Raw genomic sequence first — 20,473 nt, 5'->3', positions numbered from 1 at the left:
CAGTGGTCCATACACAGACTTAGTTCCAGATTTTTTTTTTTTTTTTTTTTGTATACTGAATCGAGGCTCGTGAAAGAGCTAACATTTACTTCACAAACAAATCAACCAGACAAATAAAATATATAAAAAGAGGGAGCGGAAGACAAGATGGGGAGAGAAGGGGAAGCACACAAACACAACATTTGAGAGCAGGGAGATGTGTGGGAGGGAGAGGGCTTGGAGGGAGGAGGCGTGGGAAGGGGGAGATTGACACATGATTCCACAAGTACAGTGCTTTCCACAAGTACAAGATGTGCCAGAACGGACTATTCCTATAGAAAGGAATAGTCCATTCTATACTGCCTGTTAAAGCATCGCATGGTCCCTAGCACGGCTGGTAAGCCTGGTGTTTTTTTTACTGTTAACTTGCTGGCTTGAGATCTTAGGGTCCTGAGTTTGAGCCCCTCTCGGCCGTTGAATTAACACCAGGTGGGTTGACTCAGCCTGTCATTCTTCCGAGGTTGGCAAAATGAGAACCAGATGAGTGGTTATAGAGAGGCATTGCATGAGCGGCAGCCGCACCCCCAGAAAATGCTTCAACCAGCACCTACAGACTGCACACGAACCACAATCACCTTGCCTGGTAAGCAATACTGTGCATCTTTTGCATTCTGCTTCTGAGCCATTCATTACACGTACTTAATAAGGACTTTTAAATGAATAAAAATGCAGCCAACCAATGCAGTTAATTTCATTTGCTTTAATGTTTGGGGGGAAATAATTATAAAAATTTTTTTTAGCAAATAAGACAGGCACATTTTCAAAGATTAAAATTAGCACCTGTTCCACACCAAAATGACAAAACAAGGTCAAGTCAGGTGCACAAACATTAATGCAATACACATTTACAAGAACCTGCATCGATTTTATATAGGCAATAAAATGCTTTCAAGTGCCTGATCAATCAAAAATCATAACTGTGGTTTTTCACAAACCTTATCGATCCTTGAATGTGGGCAACTGTAATAATTATCTCCCTTTCATGTCCCACCATGTGACATGAACTAATTTTCCTTCTCTGGTACACTCATGCAAAGCCTTATGCATACATCAGATCAATAATAATCTAACAATTCAATGTATAATGAGTAATCAAAAAATAAATAAATATAAATCACAGAAACTTTTTCTTGATTGCAGGATCGATGTAAAAGTTAACTTGCCCAATCAATATCTTCCCTCTCAAACTTAACAACAGAAACTCTTAGGTATAATAATTTTTATTTAAAAAGAAGACTTGCCATGGTCTTCTGTCCTTAATATTTTTCAAGTGTTACATTGTACGTATAATCATGCAGTGGCCTGCAAAAGTATTTGCCCCCCCCCCCCCCAGCCCCTCCAAAGTTTTCCCATTTGTATGACACCTGAACTTATTTCATGATAATTTCAAATCAAACTAAGTATTCGAACCATTTGTCTAATTAACCATAAATCACTTGAACGAGCAAATTATTTGTTTGAAATTTTACAACACAAGTGTAATAGGTTTCATCTGTAGGTAATTAGCGGTTTAACTAAATAAATAAAAATCTCTCCCACTTATCTAAGGAGTTATATTTTTCTCTTTCCCACAATCTCTCCCAGTTATCTAAGGATTTTTTCTTATGAATAAAAAGTTCATTTGGAAAAATGGTTTTTACATAATTCGTAATTAATATAAATGTGGCATTATTGGTAGGGGGTGAATACTTTGGCAGGCCGCTGTCGATGCCTTGAGACAAAAATACATTGATTAGAGGTAAAATATGCTCCCGTCAAGGAGTCATGAACGTAACCAGATAATAACTTTTCTTTATTACGCGAGTTTAGATTAAGCACAGCATTTTGTCATTGTTATGATTGGCAGTTCCTGCATAAGCATTGCAACATTCCATCAGTAAAACCACTAAGCATTGTTTACATGTAAATATACAAAAAGTCCTGCAGGTGCAATTGTGCAAAAGGACACCTTGCTGGAACATGATGCATACTGCTGGAGCACAGGCCAGTGTGATGATGGTGCAAATGGCTAGCATTGCCAAGGTCTCTGCTAAACCGAGTATGACATCAAAGTAGGAGTCTCTGGTTCAATATCTTCCGGTTTATTTCCGCAAGAGCAACAGCAAACACAAATGCCTTGTCCTCTGACAAATTGGCATAGACGTCATAGTCTTTCTCAACTCTCTCCACTGTGAACAATGATTTGTTTCAAACATTTGAGGGAGACAGTGAAATGGAGATGATAAATAAACATGCAATTATGAAAAGAAAAACACAATGAATACATTCTGCAAGTTAAAAAGATGAATGTAAGTAGCTATACACCAACTAACTAGAAAAGTAGCAACAGCTAATTGCTTCCCAACATGACCAAGGATATAATCATAATAAAACAAGCCTGAAACAAAGTATAATTTACAAGGAAACATGAGTGTGGTGTGTGTGTATCGTTGGTTGCTATCTCCATAATTTGGATTTCAGAAGGTGGAACGGAATCCTCCCAGGTCTCAAAGTATCCACCTCCGTTTCAGTAAGGGATCATGATTCATGGACAAAGTTGTGAAGTTTTCTTGTTCTTAAAGTTTTGTTCCGAGGTCTCTTTTCAGGATCGTCAACAAGCCTCGGACAGCTTCAAACTGCAGTTCGTTTGTATTCATATTCCATGGGATGGTTTGTAAGATATCTGTAAGGTTCTTCTTCATCATTCCCATTGCTGAAATTATCACTGGTCCAATTTTGGCGCTCTTCAGATTCCGGGATCTTTTCACTTGACTTTTGAGATCCTGGTATTTGGTCATTTTCATGATTTCAGTGTTGTTTAGACCAAAATCACTCTGAACTGAAACCTCAATTAACAATATCGTTTTTTGTTTTTTTTATACCTAAGTCCCATATTTGGTCAGTATGATTTGTTTTTTATGTTTATGCGCGATAGGATAATCAGCGAGTGCTAGTACGTGAGCATTAATTCCTTGTTCTCAATTATTGCATTTGGTTCATGTTTACATGACTTTTCTGGTACTGGAATATTGAAATTTCTACAGATGTGCCAGTGGATTACTCGACATACTTTGTTGTACCTTTGGGTGTACAGCTGTTCTGACATGAATTTTTACATCCTGAGAGGAGGTGGCTCATGCTTTCTGATTCCACCTTGCAGAACCTATGCTTGTCCGATTGACTCGGTCCCACCATTTTCTTAAACCCATTGCTGTAGCGTCCTTGGTCTTGGGCATTTGTAATGATTTGTTCTCCATCGCAGTTGAGCTGACCTCTTCTTAGCCATTCAAAAGAGTCTTCTTTGTTTACTCCCAATCTGTCCAACTCTTTTTTTTATACCTTCATGCTCTTTTATTGTTTTCCCAGGTGTATATCTGTTGATATTTAGTTTTGTATTTTTCTTTCTTCTTTTTTGCAATTTTTCAGGCAAAATTGATTGTTGTTTCGGTTTTTATGTGACATTTTCCATTCGCACCTGCCTTTGGAATTTTTTTGCTGGGTTGGTTAGGGATACCTTCTCTGGATTGTTGTTTTCATATTTGCTTACAAATTGGATTTGGCAGTCTGTTGCACTTTTTATGTACTCGGCCAATCCTACAGTTGTCATTCTGTGCACCATTGTTGAGCTCCATTAGGCCGCTACCTCCTTCTCGTCTCGGCAGGAACATTCTCGTGATGCATTGATTTTTGTAAAACATTTTGTGGATGGTGAGGAGTTTCTTTGTTTTTATATCCAGTTTATTGATTTCTGATTGTGGCCAGTTTATTATTCTGCAGCTGTACTGGAATACTGGTATTGCGAGTTGGTTTATGGCTTTGATTTTGTTTCTTGGAGATGGGTATGTTTTCAGGATCAGCCTCATTCTCCACAGATATTCTTTCGTAATTGTTTTACGCATTTGTTTGTGACATATTTGGTGGCCCTCTTCTACTCTGAGGCATTTGTATGATGCTTCGTTGTCTAGTTCCTGTATTGTTGTAGTTGTGTCAATTTTTATGTTGTCCGGTTTTTTGGTCTACTTTGTATGAATGTGCATTTGGCACACTTATACAAGCCAAATTGCATTTGAATGTCATCAGAGTACTGTTTCACTAAATTGAGTTGTTCTGCCAATTTTTTGTCATTTAGTGCAAAGGGTTTTAAATCATCCATGTGAAGTAGATGTGTCACCTTTTTTTGTCTCATTGGACATTCTCTTATTTGATTTCAGGATATATCCATATCCTTGCTCATCAATGAGGTTGCTGTGTGGGTCCAGGGCCAGGTAAAACAGTGTGTGTATGTATGTGTGCAAAAAGGTTTAGTTAGAAAAAAAGGACACACACCTTTATCTTCAAGCCGCCCCTTTCCTGGGGAGCCCTTGGGTCGCCCTCTTCTTCGCCGCGCTGATTCGGAATGCAAAGGGCCCTCGGTCACTCCTGATGTCCGAGCCAACCCAGCCTTTCTACTCTCTGCAGCTTTCAACACACTGATTTCTGGTCCATCTCGGCTTGTCCGTTCTGTTCTCCGTCGTTTTGCCTCGAGCTTCACCTCTGATGAATAATAAAAATCATCTTATGAAATTATTACATGTTTATAATTTGGTCCTCCTACATTTGCTTATCCCATCACTATAGAGGGGTCAATATATGGTTGAACCCCCCAAAAATTGATACAAATGGTTTTTCAATGGATTCTGGTACCATTGGGCATGCTAAATAACATACTAAAAATCTAGTAACATCTGACTTCCGGAAAGGGGTCATTTTCAAGATGGCGTCCAAGATGGCCGCCGGGAGCTTAAAATGGCCATATCTCAATTATTATTCAACCTAGAAAGGTGGTTTTGGTGTCTAACCCTAGGTTTTAGGGCCCAAGGAATCAAATTGAATCAATAAAATTACCATCAGTTAATTATTTATTGACAAGTCCAAGATGGCATCCCAAGGTGACATCCTGATCCACTAAAATGGCTCTGTCGAATAGTAGTCAACCTAGAGAGATTTTTTTCAGTGTGTATAGTGTATACCTAGGTTTAAGGCACCCAGGAAATCATCAAAATTACTTAAATAAGCACAAAGTAATCAGGTAATCCAGTAAGCCAGGTTTACCAGCCCATTAGGCATTTGTTGTCTTATACAGTTAGTCGCTATTCATCGTCATCCTCCGACTCACCAGCTAATGAACCAAGTGTGTGTTTCAGATTGGAGATAAGAGTGTAATGTGTCTACACCACTGCCACCTGTGACTCCAGTCCACAGTATTCAGTGATCATTACAGACAAAGGTTTGTACAATGCTTGAGAGGTTATAGCAAGGGACAGACTATTTTATATTGGGGAGGGGGAGGGGGGGGGGGGGGTGGGGGGGGGACTGAAAAATCTGACAAACAATTTATTTTCATCTCAAAAGGAATAAGTATATTATTTGGTACATGTATGCATAAACAAAATGCATATTTTTTAGACATTTCCTAAAGAAATGTACACAACTTTCTCTTGAAGGTCATTCATTGTAACTGCTCCACTGCCTGCAAGACACTCCGCTGCTCTTGTAGACGATATGGACTACCATGTGCTACTACTGCCTGTGGACCGTGCCAACTTGAAGAATGTGACAATCCACATAACAAGTTTCTTCCAGAGGAGTCGGAGGATGACGATGAATAGCGACTAACTGTATAAGACAACAAATGCCGAATGGGCTGGTAAACCTGGCTTACTGGATTACCTGATTACTTTGTGCTTATTTAAGTAATTTTGATGATTTCCTGGGTGCCTTAAACCTAGGTATACACACTGAAAATATCTCTCTAGGTTGACTACTATTCGACAGAGCCATTTTAGTGGATCAGGATGTCACCTTGGGATGCCATCTTGGACTTGTCAATAAATAATTAACTGATGGTAATTTTATTGATTCAATTGGATTCCTTGGGCCCTAAAACCTAGGGTTAGACACCAAAACCACCTTTCTAGGTTGAATAATAATTGAGATATGGCCATTTTAAGCTCCCGGCGGCCATCTTGGACGCCATCTTGAAAATGACCCCTTTCCGGAAGTCAGATGTTATTAGATTTTTAGTATGTTATTTAGCATGCCCAATGGTACCAGAATCCATTGAAAAACCTTTTGTATCAATTTTTTGGGGGTTAGGTGAGTTTTTTTCGTATATTGACCCTACTACTAGGATAACATGAAAATAAAACAAAAACAAAAATTCAAATAGTAAAAATAAGATAAACAGATCACATTCATATTATCTCATTTTATAGATCCCATGAAGTGCTGTGTTGCAACCTACAACAAGGACCAAAATGAAATGGTTTCATCCTTTGCTAAAGCTGAAACAAGCTGTCAAGTCTCGTCAAATCATTGGACTCTATTTTACGATATATTTTTTATCAATAAAAGTAATTTCCTGTGTATTTGTGTGTGTGTGTGTGTGTGTGTGTGTGTGTGTGTGTGTGTGTGTGTGTTTGAAATGCCAATCACGCCCAAACTACTGGGTCAATTGCCACCAAAGTTGACACACAGACCAAATTGAACCTCCTGTTGAACATAAGCTAATTCTTTTTTATGACCATGGCTAATGATGATATTGCTAAATTAAAATTTCAATTATTTAACTATTATGGCGGTTTGTAAGTGTGGCCTCCATGTTACTTGTTCCCATCCTCCTCACACCCCAAAGGCAAATTTGAGTTTCTCACTTTCTCTACCTCGTACTTCCCTCCTGAGTTCAAAACTGTGAGAATTGCATTATTTTGTTGAGATATTTCCTTTCGAAAGCAATTTCAAAAGTGAAGATGTTTTTCTGCCTCGGATACCTATCATCCCAACTGACACAGCCTTTGAATTCAAGAGACTTCAATTGCCCCTCCAACTCAGCTTTGCAAAGTCTATTAACAAGGCTCAAGGACAATCTTTACAGGTGGTTAGACTAAACTTGACAACTCCGTGCTTTGCTCATGAGCAGCTTTATGTTGAATGCTCTCGTGTAGGCAATGAAAAGCATTTACATTACTTTGCACTAGAAAGCGTTAATACCAGGAGCATTGTTTACAAAGAGGCTCTTGCATGAAGCTATTTCATTTGTCTTATTATTTTTTGTGTATGTATGTATTATGCTATGTTTTTAGGAAAATACAAGTTTATAAATAAATTTTTTTTGTCCTCATTTCCTTTTGGTTGTCAATTCTCAATTTTTATCCCCTGGCAACGCAGGGTAGCCCTGCTCGTTATGATAATATAGACACACACACACACAGACGCAGACCCTTCAAAATATCACAGACCCACATTATAAATATCCCTCCCCTCATTTTTGCTGCAAGGTGATGGTAAACAGTACCTGGGACTGGAGGTACCTTCTCGGCCTGTGTTTGGCCCAACAGCTTGCGACTGATGAAGACATTTCCACAAGTACAAGACTTACAAGCCACTGGCACCTACAGACAAACAACAACTGTTCATTCTTGATTTACAGCAAAATAATGAAGAACATACTGTTATGTTTATAGGGGGTAGGCAATGCAATACATAAGTCCATGTAGAATTGTATAGTATAGTGTGCTCCAAATGTCGCGATGAGGAAGAAGAAACCCCCATGTACATAAGTAGGGAATCCGTTAGACCGGATGTCACGCAAGTGTATCTTTTTCCCCATGACGAGGGGTGGGGTTATATTAATTAGTTAGGGATGAATGGTAAATTCCCTGTATGTAAATTGCCTCTGTGATTTCTCCTCTGTTCCTTATGCACTATACACACATAGCCAAGCCAAGCAATCGGCGTGCATTATAACACTAAATAAAACAAGCATTCTGAGTATTGCGCTGCAATACATGTCCCCTACCGGCAGTCTGTCGTCCGGAAAACTGTTCGGAAAATTCCCAAAGTTCAAAGTGCCATAACTTTGTCAAAAATGATCGAAACGTCGTGAAGTTCGAACTTGATCTGTAACTTATCATGAGGAAACCATGTACCAAGTTTGAAATCATTAGCATTAAGAGTTTAGACAAAAAGTCCGGAAAACTGTTCTTTGCATGACAGACTGACAGACTGACAGATGGAGGGACAGAGTGCAAACCTATAGTCCCCTCCGGTGAACACCGGTAGGGGACTAATAACCAGAACCAAGACATTGAACAATACCGCCGGTGCCGCCAGCCACCACATCGCAACATCAAGCAGGCAGGTGTGTGAGGCCACGCCCTTAAGAGCAGTGATTGGTCCGGTACCATAGGGCAAGGGAATGGTCTCGCTGATTGGAGCGTGCGCTGACGTCATCGGATGATGTAAGAGCCATGGATACAAAAGACTTGGGTCCAAACATTTTACCTCTCTCCGGGCTGGTCTCCATTACGAGCATTTCCCTCTCGCTTCCTGGTGTTCGTGGAAGGCGGACGCAGTCACACATTTTGTCTTCGTGGTCCCTGGCTTTCATCGGTTCGAGCGACTGCATTGTCCTTTCCTTGGCTCGTCGGTGCTGGCTGTGCGTCGTCTGGGTGCACTGAGAGACGTCGGTGCTGTGTGAAGCGGACGATGAGGATGAGCATGGCTGGAGTGAACGAACAGCGCGCTAAGGCCTGATTCCCATGCACGGACTGCGTGCCAAGGCGTGTTTTCCCACGCAAGGACGCGAGGGGGCTGTGACGATTCCCGACGGGGTTCAAGAGCCGCTCAAAGCTGAGTACAAAAACAAACACGCATTATTTTCCAGGTATTTTAACCCTTGTGTTGTATACGAGTCCGTATGGAGGGTCCCTCAATTAGGAATTTTAGTTCACCGTGCATTATTTTGTTCCCGGCATTTCTTTTAATAAAGCCGGAATTTTTGCATTAAAATGCTGTGGCAGTTTGAACTGATTACCAGGGTTGAGGATGTCCGTGGGATCCGTACAGGTAAGAGCTTTGCCTCCCTCATCCCCCGCGCGTATTCACATCGCCATTGGATTGAACGCCTTGGAGTGTAAAGCTCGATCGGCTATCCGTCCCCAGGGGTGTTCATCCCGGGAACGCGACAATACCTTATGACATTAATGTCATCAAGTCAAGGCAGTGACTTATTCGGAGAATGTGGAGAATGCAATGCAAAGGAAAAGAAAGCATCATGACTGTGACTCCACTGGTATATGACTATGACTAATTTTATTTATCATGTAAAAACACGAATTTCATCTGATCGTATATTGAAGTGTGCATGGAAAGGAAAATATCCATTCTGTTGTACATAAGCCACGTCTATGTAGCTGATGTTTGAGCACACATGGATGTTATTTTGTGTACAATCACATGTAGATGACATTTAATGGGGATAACTTAGTGACCACTTCTCCCACAGATCTGGTTCTAACTTTTTTCCACTTCCCCCATTATTACGTTTACTTTATAAAATAATTCTGCGTTGTTCATCCTGAGGTCCATCTCACCACCTCAGGGGACATAGAGTGCTACAAACTACAGAAGGACGACTGGGGTGAGTGAGTCACGGCTAGCCCGAGTCTTCAAGAAGCAGGATAACAGAGGGGTGTGCCTCAGTTCTCAGTTAGCCTCAGCTTGCCTTACTTGAGCCTCAGTTTGGCTCTTCTTCTTCTTATGTATGTAGCACACAGCTGCAGGTAACAGCAGTTGCTGAGGGGCGTGGCTGCTTTGCCGCAGCAATGGCGCTGCCCCCAGTAGGTTAGGGCAGTAATCTGTAATTGGTCAGGGAGTCGACTAGAGCTTGCTTAGTCTTTGCGAAGGACACTGTGGGACTAGCCAACTAATGCTAGCAGAGGAGACGCCCAGTTTTAATGTCTATCTGAGGGGCGCTTGGCACACACATCGATGCTTCGTCCTGCATGCGACACAACAGGACGACAGCTTATAGCTGGGACCAGATTCCAACCCAGGCAGGAAAGTTCAGAGGCGAGTGTGCATACCACAAAGCTATCCTGTCAGCCTAGCCTGGGTTCCCCTCCAAAAGGAATGCCTTAGTTTGGAGAAGGCCTGAGGAGTTTGTGAGCAGTGCCTCAGCAACTTCTACCCCTGAAGACCTGGATTGGGAGCTTTGAGGGGCTGGGTAAACTGAAGTGGACTCCACAAAACTGCATGCTGGACAGCTTCAGCAGCACACGGACACCAAAGAGTGCAAGCACAACACATCTCTGCATCTCTCTCTCTGTTCCTTTATTGCCCAATGCTTTCCTTTGCTTTGCTTTTACTTTTACCCTGCCATTCCCGCTAAAGCCCTTAGTTGTATGATTATGTGGTCATAAGCAGTGGCGTATCGAGGAAAAATGACGCTCGGGGCGAGATATCAAATTGCCGCCCCCTCGTAACTCACATGCTTCATTAAACACAAAGTCTAATGAAATGACTTTATTACACATCAAATTAAGTGCAGTACATTTACAAGTAAACAGTTACACTTTTGTTTTCCATCTTTCCAAATGGTCATTTGCTTACTAAATGTGCAGTTGTTGTTGTGATCGTGGGACATACTTTGGCACCCTGTAGCGCCACTACTGAGGGCCCGGGGTACCCGCAAATTGTGGAGCCCGTATATACGTGTTCAGCATACGCGACAATATCCACCGACCCATGCTGAGGGCCCTGGTAAATCAGACTAAATAGATGGAAACTGTGCCGAGTACCACGAGCGGAAAAGTTGAACGTGGCACCTACTTTGGCGGCTCGTAGCATGTGGAGGGTCTGTTAGTACCCCAAAGTTACAGAGTTCCTACATATGGTGTACGAGAAGATTCACACTGAGCCACGCTGATGGCTCCAGATGAGCCGCGCTACGTAGTTGGAACTCGCACCAAGCGCCGCAAGTCATAAATGCAATTGCGGAAGTGGAAAAGTCAAACCGTGGTTCTGGGGCCCCCGTGGAGGGTACGGACTACCCCTAAATGGTGGAGGTCGTAGATACGTCTCTGTCAGCAGAGGTCATATGAGCCATGAATGATTCGCTGCCTTGTCTTCGAGTTTAGTTTCCCGGCATGCCACTCGCTCCTTTTTGTCCGCCCCATCTCTCCAGGACATCGTTAGCCACAACTATTGGTCAGCAAGCGGAAGGCGGGGCCATTGGGAAAATGGTCCTCAGAAGTGTCGATAGATGAGAGATGCAACAAAACAAATATGCCGCCCCCCAAAAGGGGTCATACTAAACACCGCCTAGAGAAGCCCGGAGAGATTTTTTTTCAGCAAATGAACACTTTTTTAGCCCGTCCCATGTGCAACAGGAGACGGGGTTTTGCAATCACGTGTGTGTGTGTGTGTGTGTGTGTGTGTGTGTGTGTGTGTGTGTGTGTGTGTGTGTGTGTGTGTGTGTGTGTGTGTGCGTGTGTGTGTGTCCGGGCCACAACCTTTAACCATTTGAGTGTTGTAATCAAATTTTCACCAAAGACTTATTATGCGAATATGGAGAAGGCAAATTAACAATTTGGTCAAAAGGTCAAAAAGACAAAGGTCAGCGTCACATAAAATCATCAATTTTCATCCCATTGAACTGGAATTTGAAGACTTTGCATATTGGGTCAATAAATTGATTCACTAATCAAAAGGTAGGAGTCGATTGTTTTTTTAGATTTAAAGCTCCGAGGTCAAGGCTGCATAACATCATCAATTTTCATTTTGTATATATATATTTTTAACTCTTTTCGTTATTTTGAGCATACGGAGGAAGAAGAAGAAGTATAAATACAAACGGATGCGATCGAGCTTTTCATTTTCAGATGCTTTGTGGTTTAGCAGTTGGAACTGTTGTTTAGCTCAATTATGCTGTTTCAATTTTGAGATTAGGTTCAGATTAAGACTTTGTAGAGCGTATTGCATTTGAGTTTTAAAACGTGTGCATAAATTAAATAAAGGAACGAACAGGCCACCATGTCGGGACTCTCTCCGTACAGGGACCTACAGTCGTGGCCAAAACTATTAGGACCCTTGCACTTTTTTCAAATAATGCACCATTTTTTCCAGAAAATTGTTGAAATTTAAAAATCTTTTGGTATCCACATATGTACTGCTTTGGTCTGCAATGGAACAAAACAAGAAAAGCTGAAAAAATTACTAAATCTTAGCTTATTCCACACAGAAATCCTAAAATGGCCCGAACAATATTATTGGCACCTTTTAGAAGTTGTTAGAAATAATTAGATTTCAAAAAGGTGATTCTCCTTTACTTTGGAATTGAACTCACCTGTGGTGAGTTGCAGATGCCTGCAATATAAAAATCACTCATTCAACCAGTTTGAAGAGAGAAAAGGAGTCATTCTGCTGTTTTGTGTCACTGTGTGTACCGCAATAAGCATGGAGAAAAGTAAGAAACCAGAGAATTGTCTGAGGAAGTCAGACACAAGTTTGTAGCCAAGCATAGACAATCTCAAGGCTACAAGTCCATCTCCAAAGACCTTGATGTTCCCGTGTACACTGTACGCAATGTTATCAGGAAGTTTAAGGCCTTTAAGGTTTAAGGTTTAAGTTTAAGGTTTAAGGCCACCTCCTCCCTGGAGGTGGCCGCAAGAGAAAACTTGATTGAGGATTGCAGCGAAGGATTGTTCGAATGGTGGAGAAAGCACCTCGATCAACTGCCAAACAGATTCAAGCTGACCTTCAGACACAAGGTACGACAGTTTCAACTCGCACCATCCGTCGCCAACTCGATGAAAGGGGGTTCTATGGTAGGAGACCCAGGAGGACCCGACTGCTAAGAAAGCCTGACTGGAGTTTGCCAAAACACACCTGAACAAGCCAAAATCCTTCTGGGAGAATGTACTGTGGACAGATGAGACCAAATTAGAGCTTTTTGGTAAAGCACATCATCTCTATGTTAACAGAAAACAAAATAAAGCCTTCAAAGAAAAGAACATCTTCCCTACAGTCAAACACGGAGGAGGTTCAGTGATGTTTTCGGGTTGCTGTGCTGTCGCTGGCACTGGGTGCCTTGAATGTGTGCATGGCATCATGAAATCAGGAGATTACCGAGACACTGAGACATTTTGGAGCACAAGGTTCAACCTAGTGTCAAAAAGCTGGGTCTCCGTCGAAGGTCATGGGTCTTGCAGCAGGACAGTGACCCCAACACACTTCAAAATGCACCCAGGAATGGTTCAAGACAACACGCTGGACTGTTCTGAAGTGGCGAGCATCGAGTCCAGATCTAAATACGATTGAATGCCTGTGGGGAGATCTGAAAACTGCAATTGGGAGAAGGCACCTTTCAAATCTGGGAGAACTGGAGCAGTTTGCACAAGAAGAGTGGACGAAACCTTCAGTAGAGAGGTGTAGGAAGCTCATTCATGGCTATCGGAAGCACTTGACTGCAGTTATTTTGTCCAAAGGCTGTGATGCCAAATATTAAGTCGAGGGTGTCAATAATTTTGTCCATGCCATTTCTTTTTATTTTCAACAACACAACAACATGCATTTTAAGGCCATTTTCCCTGCTAGAGCGGGGGTTAGCCTTGCGGTCCCCAGGACAATCTTCTCCATTTTTCCCTATTTTATGCATCTCCCCTTGTTAAACCCCTTGCCCGCATTTCTTCTTCCACCATCTTTAGCCAAGTCTTTCTCAGTCCTCCCTGTCCTCTACTTCCTTCTACATTCATTTCCATCACTCTTCTCAACCAGTCACTTTCATCCTTCCTCAACACATGACCAAACCATCTCAACCTGTTCCTCTTCACAGCATCCATCACAGGCTCTATTCCCATCATCTTTCACAATTCATCATTTGTCTTCCTCTCTCTCAACGATACTCCGCACATCCACAGAACCATTCGCACCGAACCTTCAATGACACTCCCCTCCTCATCAGCACGCCACTCAGTTCCCTAAACTTCTTCCATGCACATCTCACTCCAGCAACCGTTGCCGAGTCTGATCCACCTTCTCCATTCAGCATGTCTCTGAGGTAGCAAAATGTTTTCACACCTTCCAGCTTCACGCCGTCTCCAAGATCCAACTCAACATTTCCTCCATCTGCAGCTCCCTCTGTGCACACCTTACATTTGAATGTAGCTGCCACACTGGTTAATGACCCTCTCAGACCGCTACATTTTTGATAAACCCACTCAGCGCACATTGTACATTGAATGGAGTTCATTCCGACACCCTTCCTGCACACAGCACATGGCCACTTCCCAGTTCTTTCCACCTCACCACATGCTTTACCACGTGCCATCACCTTCGTCTTTCCTATATTCACCATCAGACCTTTTCTCTCCATACATTCCTTCCACTTGTTCATCTTTTCCTTCAGTCCATCCATACTTTCCGCAATCAACACCAGATCATCTGCATACAACAACTCCCACGGTAAACACTCCTTTACGTTCTGAGCCAGCACTCCATCACAGCTACAAATAGTAGTGGACTTAGTACCGACCCTGATGCACTCCCACCTTCACCTCAAACTCACCACTGTTCCTGTCCTTCGTCCTTACAGCTGTGCGCGCTCTTTTGTACATTGCCATCACTACTCTGATCAACCATTCCTCTACTTCTAACTTCCTCAATGCCCTTGTTAATAGATCGCGTGGAACCCTATCGAATGCTTTCTCCAGATCAACAAACCCAAGAAACAACTTCTTCCTATTCTCCATGTACGTCTCCTGCAACTGCCTCACAATAAAGAGCGCGTCTGTCGTTCCTCTTCCTGGCATGAATCCAAACTGCATTTCGTCGATCTTCACCTTCTTCCTTATCCTCCTCTCCAACACCCTTTCCAATACCTTCATTCCATGCTCCAATAACTTTGTCGCTCGGTACGAGCCACACTCCAGAGGGTCACCTTGCCCCTTGTATAGAGGGATGAGGGTACTCAGTTCCCAATCTACTGGAATGCGGCCTTCTTTCACCACCAGATTACAGATCTCTGTCATTCTCTTCACACCTCAACTTGCTGCTGCCTTCAACATATCTCCCACAACTCCCGTCGGCCCTCCCGCTTTTCCACTCTTCATTGCTTTTATCGCTTCCTCAACTTCCTTCTCAGTTATCTTCTCTGCCGGTCCTAAAACTGGGTTACTCTCTATGTTGCCATCCCATTCATTCTCTGTATTCAACAGCATTCCCATATATCTTTTCCATCTTCCTTTAATTCCATCTTGGTCCACAACAATTTGTCCCACTTCATCCTTCAAGCAACTCACCCCCATCACATCACACCTCTCTTTCGCTATCTGCTTTGCAATCCTGAATACCGCTCTCTGACCCTCTTCCGAATCCAAGCGTTCTCCGAACATTTTCCTGCATGCCTCCTGCACCTTTGCTACCTCTTTCTTTGCAGCCTTCTTGGCTGCCTTATAACTTTCATGCTCTGCTTTTTCTGCTCCCGTACCCTTCGCCTTCTGCCACTCCTTGAACTTCTTCCTCTTCTCGTCAATCCTCTTTCCAACTTCATCATCCCACCACCATGTTTCCGAGTGCCTCGGTGGTCCTTTTGTCCATCCACATACCTCACCAACGGCTCCCAACAGACTATCTTTCATTGACATCCAACCACTTTCAAGCTCAACCAACCTCATCCTCTACCCTACTCAGCCTCTCTTTTAATGCCTCCCTTACTGTCACCTCTTTCAACCTCTACACCTTCATTCTCTGTTGGTACTTCACCCGCCGAGCTCTCCTCGCACCTTTCACACTTATGTCGCAGACAACCAAGTGGTGCTGTGAAACAGCCTCCTCCCCCAGGATCACCTTTGTGTCCCGGAGGTGCCCCCTATCTCGCCTACGCACCATCAGGAAGTCAAAGGTTGTCGTCGACCCACCTGACGTGTATGTAACAAGCTTATTATCCCCTTTCTGGAACTGAGTATTACAAATCAACAAATCAGCTCCATCAGCAAACTACAAAATCCTTTCACTTTCTCCATTTCTCACACCATATCCACCCCAATGAACTCCCTCAAAACCATCCATACTCCTTCCCACATGTCCATTTAGGTCTCCTTCTACCACAACAACTTCCTCATCTTTCACGTTTTCCATCAGCTTCTCTATCGCACACCAGAACTTGTCCTTCTCTTCATCGATCTGACCAACCTGCGGAGCAGGACAATGACCCCAACACACTTCAAAATGCACCCAGGAATTCTGATTTAAAATTCTGATTTTAAAATGTAAAATTCTGAATTCTGATTTAAAAGGATATATTAAGTTCTGAATCAAAAACAAAGGTTCTGTAATATTAACAGTGAAATAAAGAATTGTGGAGACCAAATACTTTTGTCAATTTCAACTTATTTTTAGAGAAAATTGTGAGTTATTTGAAAAAAGTGCAAGGGTGCCAATATTTTTGGCCACGACTGTACATCCTCCTATCCCGCTCCCACCTCTACTCCCACCTCCATACAACTCTCTGGACTTCTCCGGGCAGTGTTCGTGCCTTTATTTAATTTCCGCACATGTTTAAAAACTTAAATGCAATATGCTGTACAAACTCTTAACCTGAACTGATTTTCAAAATTTAAACTGCAGAATTGAGTATTGCAGCAGTTCCGACTACTAAAAAAGTGTTCATTTGCTAAAACCGTTTCATTCAAAAAACACGTCTCCGGGCATCTCAGGGCGGTGTTGGCGGTGTTTGGCCAACCAAAAGTGCCGCTTGGGGGGTCTGCCCCCTTCGCCCCCCCCCCCCCCCCCCAACCCTCGCTATGCCAGTGGTCATAAGCGAGGGTAATGTTTTGTCAAGTGTGTATTGTATGTGATCATTTGCTAATTTTTCGTCATTTTTGTTCTTCTTCTATGTTATAGGAAATCATTGAAACGTGTGTTGTATAAAGTACCACTATTATTTTCATTTATAAATTGTTTTGAGTCAGTGTGGAGTTGCCATCTTAGTCTGTCATTCTTGGCGAGAAAAGCTGCCGACATGCCAATAACCATTGGTTGGGCTGAAATTATGGTCATGCGACTGTTTGCGCCCACATTTTCAACTTCGACCTAGTATAAAACTATTTGGCGATTCTCTGGCATAGCCGGTGGGTACGTGGTCCAACAATGACCCATGCATGGCATAATACAAAGGAAAGGCTCATAAGGTAAAAATGGGGTTATGCCGTGTGTATATATAATGGGTTCAACTCTATTCCAGTGAGACACACTCAAGTTAGATATAAAAAGGGTTTACAAACAGAAGTTGTTCATAGACATAAGCAGCTGAAAGGTGGAAAATCCTCATTTGTTCCACTTTCCTTGTTCATGTCAACAAGATTTTTATGACTTGTGAAATGCAAAGTCTTTTTCAATTTGGACAAATAGATTAGTTGTAATAAATAATGTTCGAAAATTATTATGTATGTTTATTTAAGTAAGTAGAGCATGCAAGTATCACACACCTTCCTCCTTCACTTGATATTAGGATACACACATTAATCGAGGAAGCTGCGAAATATGCCCTTTTATTGTCCAACTAGTGAGGCACCCATGCTACACACAGGTGGAAGGCCAAAATCTCAAAAAAAATTATTGTGTTGCAGCCTGAATTTAAAATGAATTAAACTGAGACATTTTGTCACTGATATACACATAATACCCCATAATGCCAAAGTGGAATTTTTTTTCAGAAATTTGTACAAGAAAAAAAAACCCGATAAAGAGGCACATGGCAGCATGCCTGGAGTTTGCAAAAAGGCACGCGAAAGACTCTAAGAGCATGAGGCAGAAGATTATGTGGTCTGATGAGACAAAAATTGAACTTTTTGGTCTGAATGCAAAGCACTACATCTGGTGGAAACCAAGCACAGCTCATCACCCATCTAACACCATTCCTACAGTGAAACATGGTGGTGGCCGCATCATGCTATGGGGATGCGTTTCAGCGGCAGGGACTGGAAGACTTATATGGATAGAGGGAAGAATGAATGGAGGCAAATACAGGTAAATCCTTGAGGAGAACCTGCTTCAGAGCGCACAAGACTTTAGACTGTGGTGAAGATTTACCTTCCAACAGGACAATGACCCCAAGCAAACAGCCAAAGCAACACAGGAATGGCTTCAGAACAACAATGTAAAAGTCTTTGAGTGGCCCAGCCAAACCGCAGACCTTAATCCCATTAAGAATCTGTGGAAAGACTTGAAGATTACTGTTCACTGACAGTCCCCATCCCACTTGATAGAGCTTGAGCAAATCTGCAAGGAAGAATTGGAGAAACTCCCCAAATCCAGATATGCAAAACTGATATAGACATACCCAAGAAGACCCACAGCTGTAATCGCTGCCAACGGCACTTCTACAAAGTATTTTAACTTAAGGGGTTGAATACTTATGTAAATTAGATATTTCTGTATTTCATTTTTAATTATGTTGTAAGAAGTTCTAAAACATAAATTCCACTTTGACATTATTGTATATTATGTGTAGATCAGTGATAAAAAATCTCAATTTAATCCATTTTAAATTCAGGCTGAAACGCAACAAAATGTGAAAAAAGTCAAGGGGTGTGAATACTTTCTGAAGGCACTTTGTATGACAAATAAGTGACAGCAAGTCACAAAGTATATAGTTGGACTCAAGTGAAGGAATAAATAAACAGGAAAAGGGTGAGGGGAGTGAAGGAAATGTAGTAAGTAGCTTGCAAGCAAGAACTGTTAGGTATGATTTAAAAAAAAATGAAGGTCACCCTAATCAAGGGTGAAAGCCACTAATTTGTAAAGGGCTACAATGAAAAATAAGAGGAAAAAAAACCTGGCAAAACCTTTACCTAGTCCTGAAGCAAGGAAACCTCTTCACAGGACCAATGTGCATGAGAAGGTAACTAGGACAGGTAGAAAAATAAATTTTCCTATCCCCCTTGGGTGTTTTTTTTAGGAAACACCATCTCCGTACCGTAGCAGAGCTCTGCCATCTGAGCTATCTGAGCGATCCCAGCGTTGGAACTGTTCACCAGGGGGCCTGGGTTCAATTTAAGTTCTGGGCATGTAATTTTCCCATATGTCAATTAATTAATATGATATTAACAATGCATTTACACGATTAGAGCACACAAACTTGTACACAAATCAATGTCATGTACATAGATCAAAAGAGCTTTCAATGTTTTACTGTAAATAATTCATCATGGTATGGTAAGGGGTCATAAAAAAAAAATATATATATTACATACGCATATATGTTCAAATTTTCCATCACAGGGAGACCCTCAGCCACCCCACTGTCCCCTCCAGCCACATGTTTCAAGTTTCCCCCTACTTTCCCTACCAAGCATTCCATTATTATAATCCTCCTCCTTTTGATATTACACAACACTATCCAGCTTGTACTTCCTATAAATGTCACAATATTTATCACGGCAACGTCAAAACTACTCACGCCATCGAAACTACAAAACAAAACTACTTTTGATTATTCATATATAATTCCAAAATACTTTCGTTTTCGCGTTTAATCGCCAAAAGCGCAAAACTCCCAAGCACAGGTGACAGACAGGTGTTCGTGTCCAGGTAGCTCGGTGTCTATAAGACAGTAAGAGTGCGTGTACCTGCGAGTCACAGCGTGGACAGCTCTTCGTCGCCGTCTTTGTCGATTTCTTTGCTTTACCCCCGGACATCGCGTGCTGTGTCCCCGAATAATGTGACACTTCCAACCCCCGAGTGCGAAACTTTTCAAACAGATGAAAAGTTCTAATGTCAGCTCGACCGCATTCAGACACGATGACACGTAATTATGCAAATAAATGTATATAATAGCGGGTCAAAGTTCACTTCTGCCTCAGTGCGAGTATCGTGCCAGTTGTTGTTATTGGAGAGTTGTGTACGGTATTTGAATATATCCACTCAACGGGTGATTATAAAATATTTTTTAACGCTTTAATCGCAACTACATTTTAAAAATATGAGAATGCAAACGTGTTACGAGCTCCTAAAGTTGGCAAAACACGTCACAAATATTTAGTGCTTATCATCGATATCGTGGTGTGTTCCACGACGTGGTAAACATTCCAGCTATATCCCAGCATTTGCCTTGTGTTTCACTTCCTTTATCTCCTTTATCGATTTGTATAATCGACTATATGCACGCCCGTAGCTTTGCCGAGCACGGTGCTCTTTGGGCGGTGTATAGTAGGCTGCAGCTTTAATAGAGTGCCGTTTGAAATGTCTTGAAGCTACTTTTGATAAGTAGCCACGAAAGAGCTTGGACACAATTGATGTTGTACTATTAATTAGACGTCTCTTCTTACTTACCAGTACCACGTTGGCACTGTAACCTGGATGTGCAGTGTGCACCGCAGGCATGATTGAAAGAAAAAAGATGTAAAAACACCAGACTATCTCTGATATTGTCACGTGTCTGCTGGATTGAAATGTCGATGCTTTGCATCCTGTGTTGGTGCTCTTCATTCTTGTAATTAAAGGGGCTTTGTTGCTAATTTGGAGTACCCACACCGTACCACACCGTACCCACACCCGTGTATTAATGGAATCAGGAAGTTTCTCGCCCAAGTTTTGGAAGCCAGGTGTGTTGATTTTACAATATTATCATTATTAT

The 20,473-nt window shown here is 42.0% G+C and overlaps 2 protein-coding genes across 3 annotated transcripts in view; one reads left to right on the top strand and one right to left on the bottom strand.

Annotated features, from left to right (window-relative positions):
• Nucleotides 1–724: 724 nt before the first annotated feature.
• Nucleotides 725–19,701, bottom strand: C10H16orf87 (chromosome 10 C16orf87 homolog). The gene is made up of 4 exons (XM_068126631.2): nt 19,467–19,701; nt 7,352–7,448; nt 4,345–4,551; nt 725–2,207 (listed from the first exon to the last, which is right to left on the bottom strand). The coding sequence occupies exons 1-4, from the start codon at nt 19,533–19,535 to the stop codon at nt 2,086–2,088; spliced, it is 495 nt and encodes a 164-aa protein (XP_067982732.1). The 5' UTR covers nt 19,536–19,701; the 3' UTR covers nt 725–2,085.
• Nucleotides 19,702–20,173: 472 nt separating this feature from the next.
• Nucleotides 20,174–20,473, top strand: part of DHX35 (DEAH-box helicase 35) — a 70,099-nt gene continuing 69,799 nt past the window's right edge. Inside the window, exon 1 of one of the 2 annotated variants that reach the window (XM_068126633.2) lies at nt 20,174–20,441. In XM_068126633.2, the coding sequence (XP_067982734.1) occupies nt 20,402–20,441 (40 nt within the window). In that variant the 5' untranslated portion in view covers nt 20,174–20,401. The remainder of the gene's footprint in view (nt 20,442–20,473) is intronic. The other variant, XM_078785826.1, reaches the window with a different exon arrangement.

Source organism: Myxine glutinosa, chromosome 10 (genome assembly GCF_964187855.1).
Source record: "Myxine glutinosa chromosome 10, kmMyxGlut1.1, whole genome shotgun sequence".
In the NCBI taxonomy this organism is placed as follows: Eukaryota; Metazoa; Chordata; class Myxini; order Myxiniformes; family Myxinidae; genus Myxine; species Myxine glutinosa.
Note: the sequence above shows the minus strand (reverse complement) of the source record. Positions and strands in the feature narration are given on the sequence as shown.